Source organism: Sinohyriopsis cumingii, chromosome 17, assembly GCF_028554795.1.
Source record: "Sinohyriopsis cumingii isolate HCF-2022 chromosome 17, ASM2855479v2, whole genome shotgun sequence".
In the NCBI taxonomy this organism is placed as follows: Eukaryota; Metazoa; Mollusca; class Bivalvia; order Unionida; family Unionidae; genus Sinohyriopsis; species Sinohyriopsis cumingii.
In genome coordinates, this window is record NC_142977.1 from 105350724 (window position 1) to 105373307 (window position 22584).

The 22584-nt window shown below is 34.9% G+C and overlaps 1 protein-coding gene across 4 annotated transcripts in view; it reads right to left on the reverse strand.

Annotated features, from left to right (window-relative positions):
- Positions 1 to 2150: 2150 nt before the first annotated feature.
- LOC149779611 (lysosomal cholesterol signaling protein-like) overlaps positions 2151 to 22584 on the reverse strand; it is an 85194-nt gene continuing 64760 nt past the window's right edge. For 3 of the 4 annotated variants that reach the window (XM_089940395.1, XM_089940397.1, XM_089940396.1), the window contains exons 12-16: positions 22305 to 22400; positions 21412 to 21476; positions 19723 to 19746; positions 9818 to 9958; positions 2151 to 5875 (exon numbers count right to left, since the gene is read on the reverse strand). In XM_089940395.1, coding sequence (XP_089796521.1) covers positions 5665 to 5875; positions 9818 to 9958; positions 19723 to 19746; positions 21412 to 21476; positions 22305 to 22400 — 537 coding nt within the window. In that variant the 3' untranslated portion in view covers positions 2151 to 5664. The remainder of the gene's footprint in view (positions 5876 to 9817; positions 9959 to 19722; positions 19747 to 21411; positions 21477 to 22304; positions 22401 to 22584) is intronic. The other variant, XM_089940399.1, reaches the window with a different exon arrangement.

Consider the following 22584-nt stretch of genomic DNA (forward strand, 5'->3'; position numbering starts at 1 on the left):
AATAATGCAGTCACAATTACAGTCTGTCTGGATGCAGATGTATATCATGTTCCCGTAAAGAGTTAACTGTTATAGAAACTGTATATATACTTTCCCTAATTCATTTTGAGCTTTGGACTTCTCCTTAAAAATTATTTTTTGTCATCCATGAATAGAAAATATGTTTCCTTCTTATTTTTCTTAGTATGGATTTGTAACCAATCAGAAATGAGTAAGTGACATGCAGGAAGTACATGACACTATCTTTTAAGACTGGCCAGAGGAGTGACACTATTTGCAGTCTATGGTTTGGTTCTTTAATGGTTAGTGTGTAGACAGAGTGTTATTAGAAAACACAAGACTTTGATTTCAGTTTTAAGTGTTATACTATAATATACAGAAGACATGAGATACATTTAATGCACTTATTATACTTGTTATTGCTCTTTTTGAATACAGTGATTTTTTTTTTTTTAAACCATACTGGAAGGCCCCCCCCTCCCCCTTATGGCTACATTGGCCCCCTCCCCCCTTTTTTCAGATTCAGTGGGTGCAAGTACCCCGATTTATCAAATCCTAGAAGCAACCCTGAAGGCCACTGGAGTGGTCCTGAATGCAACTCCCAATAAATCTCTCTCAAGATCTTAATGATATAAGCTTACATACCAAATCTGGTCATAATCTGTTCAGAAAAATGGCTTCCGGAATGGTAACATGCTCAGCCAATCAGATGAGAGATCACTTTATTAATATACAAAGATATCATTCACATCAGAGCCAATCAGATGAAAGATCACCTTATTAATATACAAAGATATCATTCACATCAGAGCTCATCTAAACTTGATAATTACAAGTTCACACCCAAATCTGGAAAAAATTCTGACTAGATATGAATCCTCTAGTGTGGATGCAGTATCATACCATGGTCAGGTAAACTAAAAATAATGAAAGCGACAACTGTAGGCATGTAGGCATAAAACTGGCAGTTCATCAATAGGAAATTGATTACCTGGCTACTCAGTGTAAATATGTATATTAATAATATTAAAAGAAAATGTCATTACGAATACAATGAGATACCATAATTTTAAAGTATATCTCCCTACATAAATATCATGTACAACAATCAATGTACACACATACACACACCATCAGGACTCCTCTGAATGACATGGAATGCTTGTAATACATCTCCTTCAAGATCTTGTCAATACATCCAATGCAATGAAGAAGTTGGTTGACAAAGACTTTGGTCAACATGGAGGAGAGGAGTCAAAACCCACATCAAGGTAATGAAACAATGCGTACATCAATTTGCATTGCAATGTTAATTGTTCTTCAGCTGTGCAAGTTAAAAGCTGTATTGCAAGTAAAGACATGAATTCGATTCTAAAGGACAATATCTCTATCCAATCTGACATAGAAGAGACACAGCTCATAACAGATACATCTAGGTCTAAGAGACAAACATCATTTACCAAATTCCATCCCATTATCCACAAGGTTTAGTTCACGTCTCTGATACTGAACTAAAGTTACTGTGCTGAAACCTTTTTTCTTTTTTCAGTCAGTGACCATGGTCTTTCACCTTTTGACCCCAAAACTGATGGTCATTTTCCTTAGCACATACAAGCTATTTAAAAGGTTTGGTAATGGCAGATAGTGGTTGACCTCAAAACCAATAGCAATCTTCCTTACTTCAAGCTATCCATAAAGTCTGGTTGTGATGTGTCATGAAAAACTAATGTTACTGTTAAGAAACCATTTTTTTTGTCAGTCACAGTGACCTTTGAAATTCATCCTTCTGATTACAAAATCAACAGGATGCAAGACATCCACAAAGTTTGGTAAGCATAGATTTTAGAGAACTAGACTTGATGTGACAACCATTTTTCTTCTTTCGGACACAATGATCTTGACCTGGACCCTGAAATCGATAGGCTTCCTCCTTTTCCTGCAAATAGCGGAGAACTAAAGTTATTGTTCTAAACCCATTCTTCTCCTCTCAATAACAGTGACCTTGACCTTCCAGCTTTTATAACATAATACACCCTGCCCTATAAAAAGTATATAAAGTTTGTGCTCTTTCTCTGTTGTGGTACATGGCAGGTCTGGGGCATGAGGCATGCATTGATATGACAGCCAATAATGACTTAGCATCCAACAAATACATCACTGACTGTTGTATTGAATTTTCCTACAAAACCTTCATATACTACGCTGTATAACAAAAACATGGCACACGTTTTATATTAACTTGTGAAATGCTTACTTTTTGCACCATTCTGAGCACATGGATGACAAAAATACAAAGTCCCAGTCCTGTGGTCTCTTATTACTACCAAATATGTTGACAGTGAGATAAAAAATAAATGTACATGTCGACAGAAGCCTCGGTCCCAACTTGAACAAATTCTTTGTTTTCTTATTGTTTATCTTGACAAGCCAGCAGTTCTTTGATATTGCCCCCAGGCTTTAATTCTGCCATTGCAGAGGGCATATGTTTGGTCTTCTGAAGTTTGTTTTTGCAGCAACTTTAATATGTAGCATAGCATGTGCACCCGTCATAAAAACAAGCCAGCTAGAATCTTTTATAAAAACAATGCACACTTCATCAAAACAAGCCAGTAACAATCTTTTATAAAAACGAAGCAACCTTCATGAAAACAAGCCAGCTAAATTCTTTTATAAAAAAACACACTCTTCATTAAATGAAGTTGATACCAAACTTGTATAAAGGCAGTGAAATCTAATCGACTTTTGCATTTGTTAAGGTTATCAGAGATTGGAACAAACTAACTGTGTCATGCAAGTTTCATTTTCTGCCGGAAAAAAGTAACTTTAAGCTTACAATGGCTAACAGTGGTGGCTTAAAACGCAAATTAAATTTACTATCTCTTGAAACTAAATATCTGGCTGTGAAAGAAATTGAAGGTAAGGCATGTTGCAAATATGTCAACAATTTTCACTGAAACACAACACACTGTCGGGATTACTGAAAGCTGCACAGTCAATAAAAAAAGACTATATTGAAGGCAATTGCGCTTCCAATAGGACAAAGCAGAAGGCTGCTAAATCTAAAGACGTGGAGAAGGCCAAAGCAAAATGGTTTCATGAAACACACACTGCAAATTCTACTATCCCCACAGATGGTGATCTGATTATCGAACAAGCAAAATATTGGTTCCATTGCTTTAAAGTTTGTCACAACATTCCTTACAAAAGGATTTATGGAGAATCCAAATCTGCAAACACATTACAGCTTGAAACCTAAAAAGCCAAATTTAAGATATGATTCAGAAACATGAATATGAGGAGATATACAATGCAGATGAAACAGTTTTATTTTTTCAGTGCACTCCAGACAAGATTTACTGCATCAAAGGTCAACCATGCACTGGTGGGAAGCAGCAGAAAGACCGCATATGTGTTCTTGTTACATCCAACATGACTGGCAATGACAAAATAAAGCTTCTTGTTTTTGGCAAGACCTCACCCTCACTGTTTTAAAAATGTACACATCCTTCCTGTGGATTACCATGCAAACACGAAAACTTGGATGACATCTGATATTTTCAGGGAGTGGATAAGGAAACTCGACAGAAAGAAGTAAACAGAAGAAAAATTGACTGGCTTGTTGATAATTGTTCAGTGCATCCATAAGTGGATGATCTCCAACATGTCCAGATCATTTTTCTTCTACCTACCACATCACTCATACAACCCATTGATCAAAGAATCATCCAGAACCTAAAACTGAAATATCAGAAACTTCTTGCCCACAAAAAGTGATTGATCAGCAAGAAGAATTTAAGAAAGATTTGCTTGGGGCTCTGTACAACTTGAGGAAATCTTGGGGATTAGTGAAGCTCAAGACCATACAAAACTGATCTATGTTTCCTGAAAACAATGAACTTCACAGATTTTCCCCATCTGTTATCCCATGTAGTCTTGATGAAGAAGGTTTATATTAAGTCTTGGAATTCATAAAGATGAGTTGTTCTGATGGCTGTTGAAACAGATGCCACAGAACAGTGACGAGCAGCTCTAGTAGACGACGAGATTATTGCTTCAGTCGAAATGAAATTTGTTTCAACAGAAGGAAAGAAAGACAAAATACTGGATAGTGATGATGATGATGAGTCTGAAACAATGCCCTTGCCATGTGTTTCACAGAGAGAGGCATTTTCAATGTGGGATGGTTTAACCAATTTTTTTTCACAATCAATCTCATTGGCAGTATCAGAAGAAGCACATGGACATTGGAATAGTTGTAGCATCTCAGAGAGAACAACTATCAAGAAGAGCTTGCATAAAATTCAGAACGATATTTGTCCCATCTCTGCCTGTTATGCTAAAAGGATCTAATTTTAATTACCTTAAATTTTCATTAAATTCTATTTTAATTTAATGCATTGAATATGCTATAGATAATCTTAATTACATGCATTCATCTATTCCAGAATTGTTAGTGCTTTACAAAAGTGCAAGTTTTATGCCTAATAAATTCAAAATTTGGTAACACTTTTTTTTTCTTCATTTCCCTTTGAGTAACCTCTTTCCCTTGGCAGTCTCATTAAGTTTACCTTTGTTGTCTCAGGCAGCCCAAAATCCAGGCCGATTTATGTACATTCAGCCACATGCTGCTGACATGTTGATTGACGGTGGATTGTACAGTATAGTGCAAAGGTAATGCAAACATAAGTTGTCAATATACAAGTGTTTTTCAAACTGGTTTTGTCTTTTGCCTTCATTTAATAAAATTTTCAATTGTTTATTTTCACAAAGTGTAGATCTTATGCACTGATGAAAAATGACATCTTACCAACTAATTTCATGTACATGCACATGCTGAATTTACTTTGTTTTCATACACACACACACACCACCTGTAACATTTTTCTTGACAGCCGGTGATGTTGACAGTATTACCCTACATCCGAGGTAGTGGAGATAAACGGGTAGTACTGTATTGCTGGCTCTAATGATTAATCCTAACAAACTGCACAGACCCAGATCCTGACTTATAATGGAAACACTGTATAAAGACTTTTCAAAACCAATAAAAGGCACATAAAGATCTATGAAAAATCATTGATCAAAAATTGCACCAGTACTGATATACTGAATGGTTCCTGTGCTGTACTGTCTACAAGGTCTATCCCATGTGAAGATATATGGTGGTTACAAGTGTAAATGGGTGCACAGACCTGGATGGATGGAAAAGGGGATGACTATAGAGTTCCAACATCACAATGAAGGTCCCTAAAAATGATATAATATAGTGACAATTTCCTTCATTCATTCACTTCGAACTGACTACAGCTAAATCATTATTTTACTATGATAAAGCATTGTGTCTTCAATATGTACATCAATATTTTAGTCAGTGGTATAAAGAAGTTTTTATGTAATAAAGAAATGCACTCTTCACATGACATTTTGAAACATTGCTAATGGTCACCATAATTAACAGCTTTAAGGATCAAACCTGTACAAAGCTGCCACCAATGGGATGGAAAAGTACTGACTGCTCAAATCAGATGGCTGTTTAGTACAGGTTAATTTCTTCTTAAATACTGCGGCAGGGACTTCAAAATATAACTGTTTAAAAAAGGTGACTGTTTAATACAGGTGGGCAGACTAATTTCTATTATAAATGCACAAAATGATCAGTATTTATCATAAAGTTTCTTCCTCAGACATGAATCTGTAGAAGTATGGCATATCATGAAAGTTGTGTTCCTTGGTCACATGACACATCACCTGACCAACAAGAAGGGTTCTTCCATAATTGACGGCCTCACCACGGTCCCTGGCCAATCCCACTCTCAGTAACCAGTCACACAGATCAGTTCCAGTGAAAACAGCTTCATATGTTCTAAACCGATAACTGCAACAGGAAGTACAAATTAAGTTAAACTGCATAAAGGATGTCCAGAAAATACATTGGTCAAGTAATTCTATGCAAACTGAATGAATGTTTAATTGGATATAATTAGAATAGAAATTAATAAATTAACTACTTTTGTCCATGGATTTTAAAAAACGACTTCATACTAAAAGTGAGAACTATGTAACTCTGCTTTTATTGTCTTGCACATCTCCACCTTTATCATGCAAGATCCATATATTTTGGTATCATTTAGGCTGGATTAATGGATGGAATGGTAGTAGGGCAGTTCAAATGAATAAGAAATAAGATGGGTGACAAAATAAAGAAAACAGAAGAACACGCTTCTTTGAGGCAGATTTCTTCTTCTGATATGCACTGGTGCGAATTGTGAAAAATAAACTATAAACACGTCATTATCCAGCAAGAAAAATGTGGGATCAGTCAGACATTTTGCTATATTCCACTTTAAGAAATGACCATGACTGACCAAGAGTAGGCACATGCTGACAGTACTGAATTAAGTTACCTCCCTGAGCTCTAAGCAGTGAAAATATCATGGTACGTCCCTCCGCCTCCGACAAAATGTTAATCTCAAAAAAGCTATTAAATCTAAAAAGGTGGGAAAATACCTGTGCTGCCATCATTCCAAATCAAAACACTTGTACATGCAGATTGAAATGGTCATATCTAATTCATTCAGTTTTATCATCAACAATTAATTTGAATTTCTTCTAGTGCCCCTGTTAGACTGATGCCCTAAGCACGTGCTTAGTGTGCTCAATGGGTAATCTGGCACTGGTTGCTGACCATATATATTTTCATATCTGGTCAGTGCATCGTCTATCTAGTTAGACCAATGGAGTTACATCCCCCAACTAGTTTTCTCGTTGTAAGCAACATGGTTAATAAGACTTACATTACCTTTAAAACCTCGTATGTTAAGAGCAGAAGGGAAAGTGTTTCCCAAATCTAAAATATTGGTCTGTAATGTGCAATGTAAAATATCTTCCTGTGATAAGATGTATGTATACACAGGCCCATTACTGATTACAAATGACTCTCAAGATACTGAATGGAAAGGAAACTGAAGAAAAAATTAAAATATTGACCCCTGACCTTGACCTTAAGGAGAATGTGAGTCAGTGGTTAGCATGCCAGACTCACAACTGAAAGGGTTTAAACAGTACCATCAGATCAGCTAGCATGGTGCATCCATGGGCTTTACTCCAACTATTGTACTATAGACCTTCCTATGTTTGTTTCCATGGGTGTGGCCATATTCATATCACGTGACCATCTGCTATTAAGGTACTGATTTACCTCTGTGGTTTGCATGAGAGATGATTATTTCCTACGTGTTGATTCTGATTACCAGTGATTATCTCAAGCAGTCATGTCAACAGAAAAGCTTATGAGAGTGGATAAGTGATGTATTATAGTGATAATTCCAAATTACAAACGATTAGCATGATAAGGAAGCTACTAAAATATAATCCCTGGACAATACTGATTAAATCTTCTTCCTAGTTATTCCCATTTTAGTGGAACAGATCGAGTCCGGTCCTTAAATTTCAGACATTATCAATTGCTTTAAAAAAACAATCAGATCACTGAATGATCATAAGAGCTACTTTTGGATAAAAAATAAAATGATGAAACGTTATATCTGCGAATGTGAAATGCCGAATAGTTTTGATACAAGCTCCAGATATTACAATCATCAGTCAGTTATCATCTTTCAGATAAAGCACACATAACACCCTAAACCTGACAAGAGAACACTTTAAAGTATTTTAAAATGCCCACCCCCATATTGAATTACTGCCATACTAACTTCTTGGAGCAGTGAACGGGAGAGAGGAGATTGTGACTTAGATACCCAATTGTAGGGCTGAAGGTCCAAGGACAAAAAGTCACAATTCCGATTTTTACACTTACGAAACATGTGTAGGATAAAAAGTGTCACAATTATTTTTATGGGAGTTATGAAAAAGAGCAGGTCAACAAGTCACAATATGACTTATGTAATTTTATAAGTCTTCTTACTGCATGAATTAGATCCATGATTTATTGGTCCTATTAAATCGAGTACTCGTACAATAATACCTTTTCACCTGCTCAATTCTTGTCCAAAACCACCCCTTCCAGTGTACAATATGTTTACAATATAATTTGATAGTGAGAGACAAGATATTTACTTCTATCATGCATATTCTGTAACCTTGTTTACTCAGCAATTAAAGAAACAAACAAAGCCGCCAATTGAAAAATTCTTATCAACATCACCCCTTCCTGTCAATCACACCATCTCTAGGAAGCAAACCAAAACTATCAATTGCTAAATTATTGTCAAAACCGTGCATTGTGTCATACTTGATTATTTAATTGTTATCTCAGTGTGTAATATTTGTATCAATTAGAATACTGAGTGTGTATCAGTACATCTGTGTAATTATGATCACTGAGGAAAAAGTGAATGGAAGAAAGAATGAAGCTGAAAAAAGTAAATTTTTTCTTGTGCTAGGTATTACATGTAGATAAACTAGTAAACACATGTAATAAAGCAATGTTATATTTTATCGATTTACCCATCATAACTTATGTTATTTGTTTTGAGATATCTATTAACAGTATCATATCATAAATATTTAATCTATTCCTTTTAGATGCACACAGAAAAACATGAAACTCTTTATAGTATTAAGTTATTACAATTACAGAATCTCCAAAGAGGTGGTCTCTCAATAGAGGCCAAAAATAATACATACAATTTATCAATTTGTGCATTATGAATCTGCTTTTAAATGACACTCGGAATGTATTGGTTGTGTTAGTTACAGGAGATGAATTATTAAGTAATTTGTGTATGTGTGTGTGTGATTTGGATTTTTAATGTAGCTTTAACAATTTTTCAGTCATATCGCTACGATGTCTGCCGTGTGGCAGTTTATAGTGATGTCTAGCACTGGGGCATCATGCCACAGGCATGTAGTATGATGTCCCACCCAGTCACATTATCCTGACACCAGGCCGACCAGTCCTAACACTAACCTCTTAATGCTGAGTGCCAAGCGAGGCAGCTGTTAGTACCATTTTTGTAAGTCTTTGGTATGACTCGGCCAGGGATCGAACCCACAACCTCCCGCATCCGAGGTGGACGCTCTAACCACTAGGCCACCGGAGCGGTTTAAGTAATTTGAAATAAGTGTGTAATGGTTAACAGATCTGTTATCATAACAAGTCAAAAGTACAAAGTCTGCATGCCTGGTAACCAGGATTCCTCAGCACCTTGATGGCTGATGCTATTGCTGACACCTATTGGCTAGTAGGATATAACTATGTAAGCACTGTCTACAGGAAAGGTCTATCTGAAATACTTGTGCTGCCATGTTGTAAGATACAAAACCAACAGACATTGAAGATACAGGTAAAACCCGTTATAACATGACTTGTTATAACATGATTTCACTTATAACGTGATGGCAGCATGGCTCCCATTTTTTAATTCAAGGTGACCTCTCTCTGAAGTATATTTGATGTCTGATGAAACCCGACAAATAAAACAAATGATATATGATCAAGAGGTTAGATGAAACTGATGACATTGACATTTCAATGCACAATTTTTAAGGGAAAGTTTTTCAAAATTTTTTTTAAAGTGATCCCACTTATATTGCAATGTTATTCTTTGGACCCCAAGCATCGTGTTATAACGGGACAATAATATAATGAAACAAACTTGACAGTGATAACAAAGTAGAGCAAGCTTCAAGTTATATAACTGAGTTTTTCAATTTGTGATTCGTAGCAATCATAAAATTAACAAAAACTGTATGCCATGAAAAATTCACATTAACTGATTATCCCATAAGCTCTTCTAGTCGATGACCAGTAGAACTTAAAATTGTGTGAAACCTGTGCAACACTGCAACTACTCACTTTATGTCCCTGACAATAGCTTTAGCACAGTTGTCTTTGTGGTATGTGACAAACTGTTCACACAAGAGAGCAGAATCATCCTTGAGCTCTGCTCGCCTTGGGACATGCACAACCTCTGCTCCATACATACACTTACGCCATCTGAAATAGCAAGATAATAGTTCAGTAAACTAAAAGTAAATGTAAGTCACAATCTTACACAGTTTCAATAAGCATTCCTGTTACTAAATGAAGATCTAAATTTGTTTAAAAAATTGTGACACCCATCTTGCTGATTGATCCCTGAGTTTTGATATATGCTGATGCACCTTGCAGAATGAAGTATTATAAACCAAAGTTTTTAAAGATATCATTTTTGAACAACAAAATCTGCCAAAATATTATTTACATTATTAAAATATTCTATAATATGGGTATTGTAAAAGATGGAACAGTAAGTATATTCAGTGAACATTATAATAAATTTTAATTGGCATAAAAATTATTCTGTTAGATGAAACAAATCATAATAAGATTTAACTTGCTGTGAATTAACCATATCCTGGAGATACATAAGACTTAGAACTGAAATTGTGTACATAAATTTAGATTTTCTCAAAACTATCCTTTCCTGGAGTGTCTTCCTAGTTGGTACATTGCTTGACTGGCATCTGTATAATGTTTTACCAAGGATAATCATAAATGAATGCTTTAGTTAGGTCAATTTGGCATCAGTTTCCCCATACAATGTTACAATAATCAAAGTTGGATTTAATGAAGCTTTTATAAAACCCAACTCTATAGAAAAATGGAAGAATCTTGGATTACAACCATAGTGTTGTGGATACCTTTCTCATAATATGCCTTACTTGTTCACACAATATTAGATTGTTGTCCACATACACACAAAACCTTGTCATGTGCGACAACTTGCCATGAAATCCAGTGTTGCTTCATGCAATCAAGATTTTGTTCTGATCTATTACCAGAATAGTTTTACTCACTGAGATGTTTAGAGCCACTTCATTATGTTTTGCACCAAGTTTCCTAAATCATTTAGAACACAGTCAAAATTGTTGCCTAGTAGAGCTGTAAATATTAGAAATAGAGGAGGATCAAGTATTCAATCCTGTGTAACACCATGTTGTAAAAACAAGATGTAAGAATTAGATGCCAGTTCTGTAATTGATCTTTAACAAGCTTTTAAAAAAGTTCCTTGAACCAAATACCATTGCTATAAAAACAGATAACTGATGAATGAAGACAAAACATGTGCACATGGGTAAACATTGACAGTCTCTAGGCTCAGAGTCCGTAAAATGCAGACATAATCATGAACATATGGGGAAGTTCAGTATGTAAAGCATTCAACATGTAATCCAAGGGTTGCAGATTTAACACCTGCGCAGGCCAACTGCCTTGGTTTGTTCTTGGGAATGGCAACTACTTACAGGCCTGATATAGCCAATAATGTACTCAAAGACTAGTCTAAAACCAGCCAACAACATGTGCTAGTAGCTTTTTTTAGGGAGAAGACATATAGTGACAGAAAAAAGGATGGATGGAAACTTCCACCAAGTATTTTACTGGCTGGGGGACAATATAGCTAGAGACAGATAGATGGATGGAAAGTTCCACCCAGAGGTGGGGGGGGGTGTTTAAAGAAAGAGAGATGTAAGCTATCGCAATATCTGGGAGGGGGGATAGAAAATTATGGGCAAGTGAATGGATGGAGAGTTAGATTCAGTGGTTTAACAAGAACATAGAATTCAAGATGGATGGATGGAAATTCCATCCAATAGTTTAGGGAGAACATAAAGTTACAGACAGAAGGATGGAGATTCCACCAATGGTTTACAAAAGAAACACAGTTATATACAGTGGATGGCAAGTTCCACGTTGTGGTTGATGGGGGACATAGAGATAGAGATGGATGGTGAATTTCATCCCAGCAGTTTATGAGGGAAACAAAGTTGCCAACAGATGGATGGTGAATTTCCATGCAGGGATTGGGGGATACAATTACAGACAGAAGTATGGTAATTTCCACTCAGCAGTTTAGGTGGAATACAAGTTACAGATGGATGGGAATTTCAACCTAGTTGTTTAGGTGGAATACAGAGGTACATACAGATGGATAGTAATTTCCACCCAGTGGTTTAAGTGGAATACAGAGGTACAGGCAGATGAATGGTAATTTCCACCCAGTGGTTTAGGTGGAATACAAGTTACAGATGGATGTTAATTTCCACCAAGTGGTTTAGGTGGAATACAGAGGTACAGACAGATGGATGTTAATTTCTACCAAGTGGTTTAGGTGGAATACAGAGGTACAGGCAGATGGATGTTAATTTCCACCAAATGGTTTAGGTGGAATACAGAGGTACAGACAGATGGATGGATGAAGTGATGGAAGGTATCACAATATCCCTCCAATCAAGATTGTGCATTTCAAAATGTAGCTGGTGGGGGTACAACAAATTTTATTTATGTAAGACTAATCAGCTACTTTTACATTACTTTCCCTTTCTGGGACTCAAGTTCCCAGTCCAATTAATTATTCCCTCCTGTAATTAGTATTGGAGGGCCAGAAATAGAATTGAAAAGAACATGAACCAGTCTGACTCCTAAGTCACAAGCAACACAAGGAATACCATCCTCTTTTAACTTTGATCTTGAGTACATAACAACCAGTCTGACTCCTAAGTCACAAGCAACACAAGGAATACCATCCTCTTTTAACTTTGATCTTGAGTACATGACATCCAGTCTGACTCCTATGTCACAAGCAACACAAGGAATACCATCCTCTTTTAACTTTGATCTTGAGTACATGACAACCAGTCTGACTCCTAAGTCACAAGCAACACAAGGAACACCATCCTCTTTTAACTTTGATCTTGAGTACATGACATGACAGTGGGATAGAAAGAGGGAATCTTTGCAACAGTTGGAGGTAAATATTATATAATTAAACTTAGCTGTACCCACCACCTCACCAAAAAAAAGTACATTTAAATAGCGTTAATACATATACACTACTCTTGCATTGCTGAATGTACTGAATTGTACAAAATAATGACCATAACAAGTCTGGAACAGAAACGTTTTGTAATTACCTGTATGGTAGGAATGTTCACAACTGTAAGCTTGTGGAAGCTGTTGCCACTAGCAGTGCCATCAAAACAGGGCACACAAATGCTATTACTCTCATGTGTGAAAGAACTGAAGGTCAAAAGTGTGAGAAAATACAGGGAGATTGCCAGAAGGCAGCTCTCAAAACATTATCTAGAGAAGGGTGATTGAAATAGCCCAAGATGTACCAATATCCGTAACTTCACAGGCTTTAGTTCGCATGAAAGGAAGATCCCTTTCAGTGAGTGACTGATAAGGTACTAAGCAATCTTGATTTAAATCCACCTGAAAATATCAGAGGAACCCTTAAGAATTTTGAAGAGATGCTTCTGACCCTTCCTTCTCCCTTTAAAGGAAGCCCAAAAAAACCTTTAAGGCCCTAAATGGGTTAAGAAGCCTATCTTGATCATTGCCAGCACAGATACTTCTGAGACACAGGACCTCAATAAGAAGTCACGCTATGCAAAGTAGCTGATTCTTAGCCACAAAACCAGGCTGACAACGAAGAGAAACGGGGTCACAAATTGCTAATGAATCATGTACAACCCTTTTCCACTGACAAAACATGAAACTTGCTTCTCCTCACTGGCACTAAAGAGAACAGCAGGAAAACAGTCTCCAGGGTAAGGTTTTCAAAAGAAGTTTCACTAAGAGTTTCATAAGAGGATTTTGTCAATCCTAACTAACAAAAATCAGGAACCAGAAAAGAGTAGACAATGTTTACCCAATTACTGAAAAAATGAAATGGGATTCAAATTAAAGGAGCACCTCTTGCAAAGAAAACACAAACCCCCTCCCCTCCCTTAAAATTTACCAAAATGAACACATCTGAAATAGAGCAAGGACTGAGGAGGCAAACATGCAATCCAGACAAAATGCAAATGAAATGCCAAAATGATATTTTAAGCAAAACACAAAGACAAATTTTGATGAACGATATAGCACACATGTAATGCTTATGTTGTTAAAGGGAGAACAGAGGATGACATTTTGTATGTTGGCTGTGGCTAAGGAGTCAGACTAGGATAATGTTCTTTTTTATTCTGGCTCTCCAATAAGGAGGAAACAATTAGCATATACTGAGGATTAGAGTCCTGGAACTGGAAAGGAATGCAATAGTATTTTGAAATACCAGTATGGATAATGTAAAAATGTAATATGGATAATAATGTAATATTGATAATGGAATAACGGAAAATGTGCAACTGAACACAAAACAGATTAAAAGAGATGACATCTTGAATAACAAGACTTGAATAATCTACATTGAAAATATAACAAAAACTACATTTTGCTTGCACACAAACAAGTTTTAAAAGTATAACTTAGTAAACAAAATCAACTGTGACTGACATGAATGACAACATCAAAGAGACTAGACAGTCATAATACAGTATAATCAAAATACCATATATAATTGCTTATAAGCCAAGTCCAACTGCAAACAACATAGACCCTAATCTGCCATCACATAATGCACATCAGGATCTGGGTCTATACTGTTTGCTCTTCTGTTTACTCCAAACAAACTGCATAAATCCAGATTTGCCAGTACATTATATGACAGCAAATCTGGGTATGTATAATGTGAAGCTGGATTCGACTTATTAGCAAGTACACATGGTAATGGTGTTTTATACTGAATGTATATAAATTATATGGTTAAAAATTGTGCTGAATGTGCGTATCTCACCAGCACTACATAAATCTCTAACAATGAAACAACTGAGTGAAAAATATGACATATCATGCTTCAACACATAGATAGCAAGGTGATGCAGTTGATCTTTCGGTGCAAACAACATCGGTTACCTGTTGACTACCTGCAGCACCCATTTAAGGTTGGAACTGATGAAAGAGATTAGTAAATATAATTGCTGTGCATGAGTATTTATATCTAAGAAATAACTGAGGATTTGCTTTAACTAGTGGTAATTACTACTTCTCAATCATAACCTTGACAAATGAAGAATAACTAGACAGATAGGTAGGTAGAAATGTAGGCAGACAGACAGACAGACAGATAGGAACCTCACTTGCCCATCTTAAAATGGCACATGCTGATTTAGAATGGACCAGTGTTTCTGTTCAGTGCTATTGTTCTACTGTCAAGATCATGATGATTTTGTTCACTGAAATTCCATACTTTCCACTCCAAGTTTCTATTCTGTTAGTTTTGATCAGGATCACTGAAAGTCCATACATTCAACTTCAAGTTTCTTTTCTGTTTGTTTTTATTGTTTTTATCAGGATCAAATAAGTGCCCTGGAAAGGCAAGTACAGACCCAGAAACCTATATTTGCCACAGAAATTGAATTTCCTTGTAAGTGTACATGCATGTTTAGGAGCAGCATTTTCAATAGTTTCTAAAGCTATAACCCGAGGTGCCAGTCCCCTGGGGATAGAAGAGACCCAGGAGCCAATGCTGGTTGCATCAAAGACTATGCCTTTTCATGCCAATATGTGTTTACTGTGTAGTGATCACAATGGTTTTTAAAAGTTCTGACCCAGGGATTTGGTACCAAGGGGTAAAGACTGAAGCAAAACGAAAGTGAACTACATATGCTATATTCCAAATATAAATCCAGAAATAACAGTATGTATTATGAATATGCACTGAATTATACCAAAATATTTCAAAACTTTGATTGACTTTTTGACATACCCACTCACCACCATCCATCAGGGTGGGATTTTTTTTAATGAAACACTTCCCCCCCAAAAAAACCAAACATCTTCATTCCCTAGCCATTAAATGCTGCAAGTTACATCAAATTTGTACCATTATTCAGAGTTATGGGCCAGCACAAAATCTTTGACACTGAGATACACACCAATGGAAAGGGATACACGCAATGATAATGAATAAAACCTGTAACAGGAATACATCTTGCTTTAAACAGACTTTTTTTAGTGAGTGCATGAAAAAGGACGAGACCCACTTTTGTCCAGCCCACTGTTTATTAAACCATAAAGTAAAATATTTTCACAGACCTTAATAAACAAAAAATATTAACACTGATCTGAATCGAAGAAAATATAACAATGAGCTTGTTCTAAAATCTTAAAACATTATGTTCATCTAAGAAACAAACAATGACCTTAATGGTGCAGACAGATGTATGAACTCCAAAGTGATCACTATGACATGATTCTGCCAAGTTGGGCTTGACAAAAAATGAATATCCACTTATCTCATTATAATGAGACAATATTTAATTTATAAAATATACTGAAATTAGATTTAATTGCATATTTCATCATATATAAATGATGCAGCTTCTGCTTCAAGCCGCTTTCATCCTGTCCCCACATCACAAATAGATCTAGCTAAGCACCTTCACCTTCCATCACCTATGGCCAGCTTTGTTAAACTTATTCATACAATAATAATGAAAAACAATGCATAAGATCTGATTGTGTATTTTATACTGAATATTTGTATGATAAAAATCAATTAGTAATAAATAAATTATGGTATGTTTTAGTTCAACAACCAAACCCTGACCCAATTTTAGACTGTAATGCAGGCAGGCAACTGACATTAAACACTACATTTTAAAATGATATTATAATAGTCTATTTCTGACTTACAAAAAAAGAGCTTGGTCTGTAAAAAGACGTACTTTAATGTACTTTAATTTTTCTTTAGCTGTTCAATACATACACTGAGATATATTAGATACTATTTCTGGTATTATTTTTTAATCTTATTTAGTTACAAATAGACTGCAGCATTTTTGAGCGGTGGGATTGACTGTCAAGTCATCTGCCTGGGTAATGACATCAAGTCTATGTCAGGCATTGTTTGTTCAAGCCAAATCACCAATAATGAAATCTGAAAACTTGAAATTGCTTACATAGAACACCATGATGTAACAGAACAGTACAGCTAGAATAATCAGACTGGAAAAGGAAGGATTCATTATTAACTTTCTGTATCTTCTATCCATCATTAGCATTCCTGATGCATCTCCATGCCTTATGAAAGCTACCAGCACAAAACCATGTACTTTCTTCAACAGCTTTGCCTTTTTCAAAATTTATATTAATTGTTAGAACACCAGAATCTAAGAAAAATTTTTAATATGGAAATCTTATATTAAACCAGTTGCAATTCTTGTCACGCAATCAAACAAAAAGCGGCGTTCTAACAGTCAATGGACAAGCTTGCTGTGAATATAAAATCTGAGCTGAAATGAATACAAAAAGTTCCTATTTAAATATTCCTGGAATGTGTTTGGATAAAATCTGAATATTCATTTAAATGTTTATAAAGCTATTAAATCTTATATTTTCTTTTTCGTTTTGTCTATTTTGATATTTGTTGACATGTGCCATAGTATGTGTTAACTATTCAAATGGACCTGAATGACAATGAACAGAAACGGTAATATTGTGAGTAATGGGACTATTCAGACATTAGATCTATCATCACCTGATGAATGTGTTAAAATTTCATCTGATTTAGCAGGTTTGAAGTTACTGTCCCCTTGTGAACTAATTCAACCATGCATACTTTATGTTCTGCCTTGTTTATGTCTTTTACAAAAGGTGCCAAACAGCATTACGTACAATAATGGTCAGCATGATCAACTACCCAGTCTGGTTGTATGTTGTCTCAAATGAGATTTTTTAAGTTTTTTTTAATATATGGTTATTATTATTCCATAAGATGGAATAAAAACAACCATATATTTTTTAAAAAACTCAAGAGTCTCAGTTGAGACAAGGATACTGGTGTTCCTATTCAAACAGATGAATTTTAAATTACCAAATTTCTATTTGAGTAGTCACAAAAAGTATTCTATTTCCAATGTTTGGTTATACATTTCAACTCTGTACAAAATGTAATAATATTTAATTTGTTGGCTTTTCTTAATGATAACTGTTATGTACATCTGTATTTTGTACACGACCTTGTCCAAATCAAGTTCATGGTGTACCTGACCAGTGACCTTTATTTTGTAAGTAACAGAATACATAGCTATAATTTTCTCTATGATTGAAGATTAAATATTCAGATCATTATTAGTGGTAAACACATTTACTTGAACCTGAGTTTAAGATACAGCTTTGATTCTGACCTACATCAAGTATACAGGTATATAATCTTATTTACCTAAGAATTATTCAGTCTTGCCTTTGCATCTGAAGCTGAATCAGTCTTTTTGCCGTGTTCAGTATTTCATTTTTTGTGAATTTATTTATTTAAATTATTATTCACTGGAATTACAAAGTGCTCAATATTATTCTAGAAAAGGAACATTATTTAAGAATTATTGTGTATTCAGACAGAAACATTTTCGATTACATTATTGTGATACATTAAAAGAATGTTAGCACATTGCCACACTCCAGGCCATTCACACATTAGCACATTCAAAACTACAGGCACATCAGCACATTCAAAATAAAAAAATGTTTCAGTTGGAACATCTTACATTTGGACTTGTGATAGAACTTAAAGGACTTTTGGGGATTTAATTCAAAATACTGTAAAGTTCTTTTTAAATTTTCACTTCGTATTTTATGGAAATAAATTATTTGTTCAATTTTACACAACTTTTTGGTTTTTGCTCTTTTCTGTGACAAAGTTTCAGACCATAGAGGTTAAACACTATCAAAATGCATGCAAGAGAATCATACTACAGTGGTACATGTTTATCAAGGTAATTCAAAATACAACACAAATTTGTTATTTATTGATGGTGTCCTTTATAGCAGGCGAAACTGAAGTAGGGACAAGGCCTTGCTCACTCAGCAAGCTCTTTAGATAACATCTGAAAGTTATACCTCATCCAGTTGGAAAATAGTAGTATTTGTGCATGTGCCTTTTTATAAAGGAATGAAGTAAGAAATGTGATTTCAGTGTCTGCCATAAACAATTATTCTATCATCAAACATTTGAAAAAATCCATAATTTTTACTGCCCAATATATTCATTGTCAAAATCAATAAATATGCCATGCAACACAGTAACAATTGCAAAGGCTAAGAAAGCACCCATGCAACAATCACTATATATTTCCCTTACACCACATGTCAAATCAAATAGTAGAAACATTTCACAGCAAGCTTCTCTCATTCTTGAGATTGAAACTATTTCATATTGCTGAGGTAAAATTGACAATAATTTTATAAGCAGGGACTTAAGTGTGTCCTTTATATATCTTGGCATCCGTCCGTCTACGAGAGACGATGGCATAGCTCCAATATCAAAGTGTCCTTTATAAGAGGAGATGTAATCAAGCGTGTCTTTATATAAGGTGTCTTTTATATGGAGGTGGAATGAAAGTGTTTTATGACAAATTCTTTCAATGCTTTAGTATCAAAAGCAAGATTCTAATTTGGTTTCCCTGACAACTACAATGAATACGAGATGTCCCCTTTTCATGTAGGACTACTAGTCCTTTGGATATAAGTCTCTAGTTTCATAACAGACCTGGAATTGGGTTCCAAGGAGCACTGATAACAAATGCTTGTTAACAGATGAACATTGGAAAGGTCTATATATAAAAGATGACAAGTGACAGGCCATCACAAAACCCTTCTTCATAGATGATGAGTAAAAACCGACACACAATTAACGTTGTACAAAAATTTCTGTGAATATGGCATGCATGAATCTTTCCCAAATATGTATCATTCAGGCATTCCTATGAATTGTATACAATAAGCATATGGATAGGTTTTAGTAATATGTCATGATTATAATATCTATGACTTTTGCAAGCCCCATAGTATCCATATCCAGGAGAAGTACCAGCGTGAGGCAGCCGATTCCTTACCTAGACAGAGGAGTGCATACATATCTGTAAGAGGTGAGTAAATAGAAGATTCAGGGAAAAGAAAGACACAGAAACCTGTATATAAGGACACAGAAACCTGTATATAAGGACACTCAAAGGACCACATAATTCTGTCTCTTATGAAAAGGTGTCTTTTATACACACCTCAAATGTCAACTTAATAAAAAGTGGTCAATATATGTCTTTTATAAACAATGTCCTTTATATTGAGGTATGCTGTTAAAGGCAGACTGCAGTTTAGTTTATGACCACAAAATGATGGCAAAGTTATAGGTCATAACAAAATAATGATTTTGGAAATTGAGGGACTCTTTCAGAGTACCAGATTGAACATTTCATGAAACTTTCAGTGGATAATTTTCTTAATTTTGATAAATTTTGGTAAATTTTATATTTTTTATTAACTTTAAGGACAAACAAACCCTATGTAAACTGAATTGGACACACTGCACACATCCAATTAAACCTTTCAGCTTGCCATGATCTTGTGGCTAAAGTGTAAAAGATGAATGCTATTCTTGATTAAGAATTATTTCAAAGTACTGAAGTAGCCTAGGAATTACTTAAAGGTTACATTCACAAAATTACAGTTAGTAATAGTAACAGAGGTAGTGGGAGTGACAATAATAGCAACAGTGGTAGTCGTAGTTAAATTGCAAATTCCTGTTCCCGTGTCAAAAATAGCCACATGAATGTTAGTTTATAATTGTATCGATTTTGGAAACATTTACAGGGCATAAACGAAACCAAGCCATTTTCATGTGTAAATGTTGCAGCCTTAGTGGTAGTGGTAGTAATAGTAGTAGTGGCAGTAACAGTAGTAGTGGTAGTCACATTTACAGTAGTAATAAAGGCTAGCTATTTATAACTCTATTTTCCACAAGTAGTGAAAAATACTTTTATATTCCATCTCTTAGATTCAAGAAGAAATAAAAGAAAAATGCTTGTCAAGTTTATAGCACTTCTATATTTAAAAAGCACAGGAAACCCCTTTTACAACCACTGATAGCACTTCTACATTTATAGCACTTCTATATTTAAAAAGCACAGAAAACATCTTTTACTACTACTGATAGTACTTCTATATTTATAGCACTTCAATATTTAATAAGCACAGAAAACCCCTTTTACTACCACTGATAGCACTTCTATATTTATAGCACTTCTATATTTAAAAAGCATGGAAAACCCCTTTTACTACTACTGATAGCACTTCTATATTTATAGCACTTCTATATTTAAAAAGCACAGAAAATCCCTTTTATTACCACTGATAGCACTTATATTTATAGCACTTCTATATTTAAAAAGCACAGAAAACCCCTTTTACTACCACTGATAGTACTTCAATATTTATAGCACTTCTATATTTAAAAAGCACAGAAAACCCCTTTTACTACCATTGATAGTACTTCTATATTTATAGCACTTCTATATTTAAAAATATAGAAAACCCCTTTTACTACCACTGATTCATAAGGAAGTGGAATGTGAATGTGAGTTGCAGAGGTATAGAGAATGATGTGCTCTATAAATGGACAAAGAAATCTAATAATAGTGCACGGCAGGAAAGAGTTCTAATGAGAATGCTAGCTGTATATGTTCAAAATTGTTGAGAAAATGTGCAAGAAATGAATATCTTCCATACGGAACAATTGCTATACTTACTTCTTTATAAATGGAATGATCATTAACCTTGTGTCAAAACCAAACACAGCAAATGTGATAACTGCCTGAATAAGAGAAAATATAATGTTATGCATTTAGATTCAGCTGAACTTGCGATCTTCTTGAAAGTAAAGTTTATTGCGAATAAAACTTGTCTTTAGTATATACTTTAAAGATATCTTGGTAATTAAGAAGTTCAGCCAAACACTTGAATGCTTACTACCAACTGGAAAATTATGAAATTCATGTCTTGGTGTTAGGCAGAACAAATAGTTTTTTTATTCCAATATGTATACTGCATTTAATATAAGCATTATATTTAGGACCCCTGGTGACCTTTACTGATTGATCACTGCCACCTCAACTCTGTCCCAATGGGTTTGAGAAAGCTTTCCAGTAACTTCCCATGGATTGGTGGTTCTTACTGGGGTTTTCCCCAGGTTCTTTCTCTGCCAGTTATACTGGCTGCCATGTATGTCCTATTATGTGCTGAAAAATAGCATTAAACCCCACAGAACTAAACTTGTCTACCTGGGAATTTTAGCAATGTGCTTAAATGTGCAATTCTTTCTAGCTAGCATGAACTATTTATCCAGGACTGCCTTTATGTGCTGTTAAATCATACACACACACATACATACATACATACATACATACATACATACATACATACACACACACACATACATAAACACACACACACATAATTTAAATACGAGATCTGAATGAAATTGACCAATACAAGACACATACTTATTTAAGCTACAGAAATCCTCTTGAACATATGTGAAAATAAAAACTGCTTTTAAAAAACAGCAATATGACAAATTAAATGTTTCATTCTTTTGAAAGGTTGCAAAATGAAGAAATTATACATCAATCCAATTACATACCTGTCCATAGTTGAAAACACTGTCCAAAAACTCTATCTCCATGTAGATTCCAGACGTCTCATGATTAAATAAACGCCATGTGCACAGGAATATACCCTGCAATTATTAATTAATTATGTGAATTCTAGACTTGTTTACATTTAATCTAATTCTCTGACTCCATATTAATAAAATAAAGTGAAAATATTCAATGCATTCTGCAGATAACTCTAGTAAATTATTTGAGGACACTACATATAAGAATTATGCAGAATTCAATGTCCTGCCTGTTCTGCCAAAG